Below are 7,655 nucleotides of genomic sequence, written 5' to 3' on the forward strand. Positions count from 1 at the left end.
CTAGTGGCTTTCCCATACAAATGGCCTATCTTGGCTGATACTTTACTTTCCTAAATCTCTCAAACAAGAAGCATCTGGCCTCTGCAGGAAACCTCTTGCTAAGTGGCTTTAGGCCCAGCACTAAAGGCAGGCAGCCAGCCTCTCTTCACAACTTGGCCTCTTCCAAGCACTGCCAAGCCTAGCACAAGTAGCAGCTACCTGTAGATCACTCTGTAGCTCCTGACAGGTGGGCCCAGGTAGGGACCAAGCAGCAACTGACCTTGTACTTCCAGGGAGGTCACACAGCCAGTGCACACAGTGGACAGCTTCAGACTACGCTGGATTACAACTCTGCTATCTCTACAAGTGAGAGACTCAAGGGGAAGGTTCAGTGAACACCAAAGCCCCAGTAAAGCAAGTCCTGCTCCATAAGGTCGGCTCCTGCACAGCAGCTCCTCTGCTGTAGTCACAGCCAGCCATCACAGCCAACTGGCCTGGGGGTAAATCCCTCCTAATGACACCAATAGCAATCAAGTCTCAGCTATGACAGAACCCTACACACAGCCCACAGAGAGGTGCACCTGGAGCACCCATTTCAGGCAACTTGGGAGGCTGAGCCACTTGAGCCCTACAGGACACCTACTACATAAAGCCACTCTACCAAATCTGGGACAGATAGCAGCTCTACCTAATAAATAAACAAACACAGTGAAGCAGACAAAATAAGAAGACAAAGAAACAGGTCCCAAATGAAAGAACAGAAAAAATCTCCATAAAAAGAACTAAATGAAATGGAAGCAAGTAAACTACCAGAGTTCAAAACCATGGTTATAAGGACGCTCAAGAAACTTAGTAACTTCCACAGTATAAAAAAGAACAAGTCAGAAATAAAGGATACACTAACTGAAATGAACAATAAGTTACAGTGATCAATAGTAGAGTAGATGAAACAGAGTCAAATCAGCAATTTGGAATGTGAGGAAGCAGAAAACATCCAATCAGAACAGCCAAAAAAGAAAAAGAAAAAAAAAAGACGCACAAGCACAAGAAGAAGAATCCAAAAATATTAGATAGTGTTAAGACTTTGAGGCAACTTCATGTGTACCAACATTTGCATCATGGGGGTACCAGAAGAGAAAGCAAGGAATTGAAAATCTATTTGAAAAAATGAGGATAAACATCCCTAACCTAGTGAAGGAAATAGACACACAAGTCCAGGAAGCACAGAGTCTCCCAAACAAGATGAACCCGAAGAGGCCCACACCAAAACACATCATAATTAAAATGCCAAAGTTAAAAATAAAAAGAGAATCTTAAAAGCAGCAAGAGAAAAGCAGATGATTACCTACAAGGGAACTCCCATAAGACTGATTTCTCAACAGTTACTTTTTAGGCCACAGGACTGGCATAAAATATTCAATGTGATATAAAGTAAGGACCTACAACCAAGTTTACTATATATGGCTTCAAAGAGAACAAAGGAGGCTATGGACCCTCAGAAGAGCAGGGACCTGGATAGTAGCCCATCCTGGGTGACTATACTCCCAGAAACACGCAGATATGAGTTCAGGGTGGTTACCCAAAGGATTCAGTTCAAAATTCTCCAACTTCTACATTCCAGATGTGGAAGTGGTTACCACATTGGAACACCCATGGGCTAAGGAATTGGACCTACACCTAGAAATTCAACCCACCAATAATCCCACAACCTCCATATTTATTTTCATATTTCACACAATTCATTGAATATTTACTAGGCAGCCATCAGTGGGACCAACACTGAATGAAAATAAGGTTAACTACTGTCCAGGAGCTTACCCTTTATGGGGCTGGAAGACATAAACACAAAAATGAATGAAACATAAGACACCTGCATAAGGCGCCTAAGGTATAAAGTACTACAAAAATCAAAGAGAATCTGCCCTCCTCTTACGAGGCTAAGAAAAAACTGAAAGGAAGAACTGGTCTTTGAACCAAATCTTAAAGGACACATGATTTTATCATAAAAGCAAAGGACAAGAAAGAGCATTCTAGGTTGAGGATGATAATGTTAAAGCACACATTATCTGCCAGTAGTCTGACTTTTGCAATGTTTGAGTACACAGGGAGACAGGAGTACAGAAGGAAACAAGTTGGTGGGATTGAGGACAAGCACCAGAGTCTCTTGTCTATAGGTCCTCCCCACCTGGATGAGTACCTATCTTACAGCAGATGTTCCAGATGTGTCACATGGAAGTAAGGATGAAGCCACATGAGGGCCACTGTGACAAAAGCAGATGAGAGCTTCTGAAGATGATAATTTACCATCTGGAGATCCATAGAGGGAATAAGGTAAGGACAACTGTTATCATCTGGCCCTGGGGAGAGCCAAAACTGGGCAAGCTGGCAGGTCAAACATCCCAAAGATGGAACCAACAGATCTTAGCATATATCTGACCCTGATTATCTTACACAAGCAAGTAAACAAATCCAAGTCACAAAATTCTAGATAAAAACATGGCCTTAGACGGAGCAAAGGATACCCCACCATAGACAGCAATTAAGTATGTGAATATGCTCAATAATTGTGTGGGTTTAAATTAGTTATCCCACTTGAAAAGTATCCAGGACCAGACTCACCGCCTCCCCCCTCTAGCCATATTTCTGGTGATCACACTGCTAGGCACTCAAAAAAATACCTGGCAAACAAATGAAATGAATAAGTCAATGTTAAAAAGCAGAAAATACAAAACTCAAGTGGTGTTGGCATATCAGAAAAGCTTGTCGGCAGGGAAAGTGGGTGCCTCTGAGATTGGGTGAGGTGTCCCCAAAAGGCCAATGGCAATCTCCCCAGAGTCACCTGGTCACTTCATGGAATAATGTGTCTGGAATCCAGTGTTTTGGAGGCTCTAGCCTGAGGTGGGGGCTTACAGATTTTTATTTAAGCAAATACATAATTATAAAACAAAGGTCAGGGAGACATAAGTCATCAAATATTAATGTAAACTGGTTAAAAGGACAACTAAGATATGGGGCTTTTCCAATTGTATAGATTTCATTTACCCATAGATTAGCTATTCACTTTATCCAGGCATTTTGAAATCTCAGTTTATTGTCACAATTTTGCAGCCAAGGCACTGAATCCCAAAAGTAGAGCCAGATTACACATTTTACATTAACTCTGTGAACTCCCAAAGAAAATCCTATTGCTAACCAGACTCAGAACAAGTTACACCAGGACAGGGCAGCCCTAGAACTCGTGGAAGGCTGCGGAAACAGGAGTCACTCGTTTTGGGTTCTGGAGGATCCTTGGCTATTCCTTCTACAGAACATGCTGAGCCTGTTTACCTCACAATGGTTCCTCCCACTTAACTAGGGTGTTTGGGGGGGGTCAAATATCATCTATATATGCAAAATAACTTTGTAAACTAATGCATTGTCAAATATAAAGAACTATCATTAGAGGATTATACCATTTTCTAAGCAGAACAGAAAAACAAAAAACCACTAAAGCAGAAGAAACTCCACCTAAGGGTAGAGGTACTCCACTTGGCTCTCAAAAAACTATAATTAAGATATTGATTGGCAACAGCAAATCCACTCAGGTCAAAAGACTCCACTTAACAGCATCACACCGCCGCTTAACAAACAAGTGGAGCCACGACCTCGATCTCATCGCTAACGTTAAGTTAAACATCTCCGAACAGCATCCTCCAGACTTCAAGTGTTCACCAGGTCCTCTCGAAGAGACGTTTAAAGCTCAGGTCTTCCCCTTTGACTCCGTCTCCCCGAGTACACACGCAGAAATGGGCGCGCACCAACCTAAAACCTACTTGGAGTGAAATTTCAAGGCAATCTTCAAGTCGGCTCTCCACCGGCTTCCAAGGAAGTAAGAATATCTCTCTGTCCAGAACTCATCAAATTCCATTTGTTGATTAAAAACCAAGGCAGCAAGTCCCTTCCAGCCTCACTCAACATCAAGTGGATACTACCTGGCTACACTTCGCGAAATTCTTGTCCCGCCACACAAGGAGTCTTTAGAAAGCTCAACTTTGCGTGCTCTCCCTAAGTTGAGACCACATTACGATCCCACATGACGACGGCTTTTTAGGAGCCGGGAACTAACCCGGGGAAAATGAACACCCTCTCTCCTCTTACGCAGCCCACGCGCCTCGAGGAACTAGAGCACCCTGGAAGAACCCGACACGAGCCCATTGCCCCAGTCCGGAGCTGCTCACCTCCACGTGATTCTCCACCGCCGCGCGGCCGGCAAGCTTCTTGGCCTCCTCGGCCTTGGACATCGTTGAGGCGCCCGGCAAGACGCCGCTGGCTTCCCCGCCGTTAGTGTTCGTTCCACTAGCGCCGCCGCGAACCCCTGACTGCTCGCACCTTGGCGGCTGCACGTGGGAGCCGGGGACTCCCCAACTGCTCCCGCCTCCTCCGGAGGCCGCGCCCCCAGCCCGCCCGGGCAGTGGGGCTAGGACCCGCCCGTAGAGGGAGCTGAAGGGCCCAGGGCGCTGCATCCCGACCCCCGGCTCTAGCCGTAGCCACGGTCCAGCCCCGTGTCTTCCGGAAGTCTGATACAGACGCAAGCGGAGGGTGCCCGCGCAGAACTTACTGGGACATGTAGTTCTGTGATTCCATAGCCAAAGCCGTGAGCCCTAGCCTGGACTACCAGCTCCACAATGCTCCGCGGCCGGATCCGCAATTCAGGGACAGGCTTTGGTGACCTCGCCAGTGTGGAGGGAGTGGCCGAGGTTGCGTGAATGGCGGGGCGTTTTCAGTCTTCTTCTGGGGAGGGGTTGTTAGACCTGCCCCTGTTGGTTTTTTTCCCAGCAGTAAATTAGGCGGTGGACGAGACATTAGGGCTGGGTAATCGCTTTGGAGAATGACGTCTCTAGACTCCCAAAAGAAACGCGAAAGGACAGGGGGACGGGGACTGAAGCCTACCTTAGACCTCCAAAGGCCCAGGACTAACAAGTTTAGAATTCTGGGCCCTAGACGTCGTCCTACACTTTGCAGTGTTAGTTGGCGTGCTTCCTCCAGGTGGAGCGTGATCCTACGCCTACAGAGAACCTGCAGTTGTTGTTGACTAACAGGGACTTTCACTGAACTTAAAAGCTTTCTCTTCTTTTCTCTCTCTATCTGTAAGGTGTCTTGCTGTAAGGAATAGAAGGAGCAGAGAATTTTTATTTATCCGCATCTTACAGGCAAGGAAGCTCATGCTGACCCCAGCCATACCTACAATTTGGAGGTCCTTGCAAAGCACGCAGACTTTGTGCTTCTGGCCCATGTTGGTAAGATTCCTTGCCTGTCCACGAAGTCATCTTCAAACTCTGGGTCTTCCCCCTTTTCTGTGCACAACGCACCAGTATCGGATGCTGATACCGCCCTTATCACAATTCTCTTTGCTGTGCCCACTGAAGCTGTCAGCCCCTGGAACTTAGACAGCCACCTTAGTCTAAGGAAGAAAAGTTACTTGCGGTGATATTTGGATCCTAAATTTTAGACAGAACTTGGAAATTAGCACAAAGTTCTGGCTAAGATGCAGAACCAAAGACATGGACTCCCACCAGTGTTGGTCCCTGCACCTTTGAAGGCCTCCTGAGTCCAACTTGTGACCTTTTCTCTATCCCCTTGGGGGCAGTCTTTTTCCTATTCAGTCTCTTCAGTACTAGCTACCCCAGAGGTTGGAGCAACTGTTAGTAGCCAGTCTTTGCTTTACCCCCCAGCCTCAGGGCATTTGCCCTGGATCTCCCCATCACCGTAAATGCTCTGCCCATCTCTGCACTGCCTGTTTAATCTTACCCTTCACTCAGCTGAAAAACCACCTCCTCAGTCTTCCTAATCACCTTATCTAAATTGGGCTCCCACCCACCCATCCTGTCACTTTACCCCTTTTTTTCCCATCATAGAACTTTCATGTATTTGTTTACTTAGTCTTGCACTTGTTTACCATCTATCCTCTCTAAAAAATATTTTGAGAAGAGGCACTTTGCTATTTCCCTACAACATCCTCCATGTATTTATTACATAGATGGTCCACCACAAATACTTAGAGCATGACTGGGTAACAGATTTTGTGCCTCAACCTCACATTCCACCTTCAGCCATACAGAATTTCAATGTGCCATGCACATCTTACCTCCATTTCTTTGCACACTCTGTACCCTTCCAACTCTCAGTTATTCTCAAGGATTCCATCCACTCTTACTTATTCCTCTGCAACACTGAACCCCACCTCAGCTGGGTTGGCTGCTCTTTTGTGCTTCCAATCACCTGTAACCTCTGTCATAATTTGTCTCACTCTATTCACCTCACTGTCTCATTCAAAAGACTACAAGTCACTTTATGGCAGAGACCATATTTTCCTCATAAAATGCAGAGTACCTGGCTCAATATTTTGGGAGTGAGCAATGAGTTTTACAGAGAAGTCAGAGGGTTACTTTCTAAGACTCAACCACACATTTTAGCCATTGACCTTCACAGGTGTTGCGCGTGGGTCACCGGCTAGCAGTGACCACGGAACGCTGTGGATGGCTCGACAATAAACACGCGAGAAATAACAACATGCACAGAGACAAACTAGTTTCTGTGGGGAAGTAGGGACAGAATGGCCACCCCCCCTAGTGGGGAGCGCGCTGATTTACCGTCCATACCTGCTTTTATTAGGCTCATCCTGCATAATAATTCAGGTAAAGTACAGCACTCACCAGGGGAAGTAAGGAACTATAGAAAACAAAGAACTCTGCCCGTCTATTGAGTTGGGGGGTCAAAGAGCTGTAAGGCTGAGGAACAAACTAGCTTCCTCCTAAGACCCTTCTCATTCAACTGAGAGCATTCTTGAACAAAGAAGGTTTCACAGTAATTTACATGTTCTTTCTTAGGCCTGATCACCCCGGGAAATCCGCACTTCCCAGTACCGAGCTGTACTACCCTGTCATTGTTTCAGGCTTAGGTGGAGCGCGGGAACTAAGGCCACCGGGAGATAAGGAGATTTTCTTCCGGATGCTGAGAACTCGGACTTTGTCAAAGCCGAGGAGTGAGGGTCCATCACCCCCTTTTGCTGCAGCCCCCCAAGTCCTTCTTTTGGGGGGCCTCCCAAAGTGATCGTGCCTGGCTTGGGTTGTTCCCCCGTGGGGAATCTTACCCGTCTTTGGCTAACCGACCAAGCTTTTTGGGGTTCAGCAGCAGAAGCAGCATTCCTGCCAGGGAGATAAGCTTTTGTCTCCTTGCTGGCTCACAGTTCCAAGGGCGTTCCCTTAGCCTTAGCTAGGGCGGGGGTTTCAGCCTCTGATACCAGTCAGGGCGGTTCCCAACACACAGGCTAGTTTCTTCACCTCATTCAGGTCTCTGCCAGCTCAGAGGTGTTACCTGCCGGATCACTTAATAAAGCACCATTACCCCAATTCTCACCCCTCCAATATCCATCGCGTGCCCTTTGTATCACCTTATTGTGCTCTAACATCATCTTGGTAAGTAATCTGTTTCTTTTTTATTGCTTGTATCCCCCCTTCTCAGATATAAACAGAAAATTTGCCTTTCTTATTCACTGATAGATCTCCACATTTGCAGAATAAATTAATTTGGGGACCAGCCCTTGGCTTTTCCGTCCCCTCATCCTCCAACTCCCCACTTTCATCCTCACTTGGCCTGAGGCATAGTATAGAATAACTTTTCTCTTCATTAGCCTACAA

General features: G+C 46.4%; 1 protein-coding gene across 1 annotated transcript in view; it reads right to left on the reverse strand.

Moving 5' to 3' along the window:
* The window catches only part of RPIA (ribose 5-phosphate isomerase A), a 39,706-nt gene extending 35,174 nt beyond the window's left edge, over positions 1-4,532 (reverse strand). Inside the window, exon 1 of the mRNA XM_045835216.1 lies at positions 4,197-4,532. Within this exon, the coding sequence (XP_045691172.1) occupies positions 4,197-4,481 (285 nt within the window). The 5' untranslated portion in view covers positions 4,482-4,532. The remainder of the gene's footprint in view (positions 1-4,196) is intronic.
* Between the last annotated feature and the right edge of the window lie 3,123 nt (positions 4,533-7,655).

The sequence above is a fragment of the Phyllostomus hastatus genome, unplaced genomic scaffold (genome assembly GCF_019186645.2).
Source record: "Phyllostomus hastatus isolate PE091 unplaced genomic scaffold, TTU_PhHast_1.1 phas_contig_2, whole genome shotgun sequence".
Taxonomy (NCBI): Eukaryota; Metazoa; Chordata; class Mammalia; order Chiroptera; family Phyllostomidae; genus Phyllostomus; species Phyllostomus hastatus.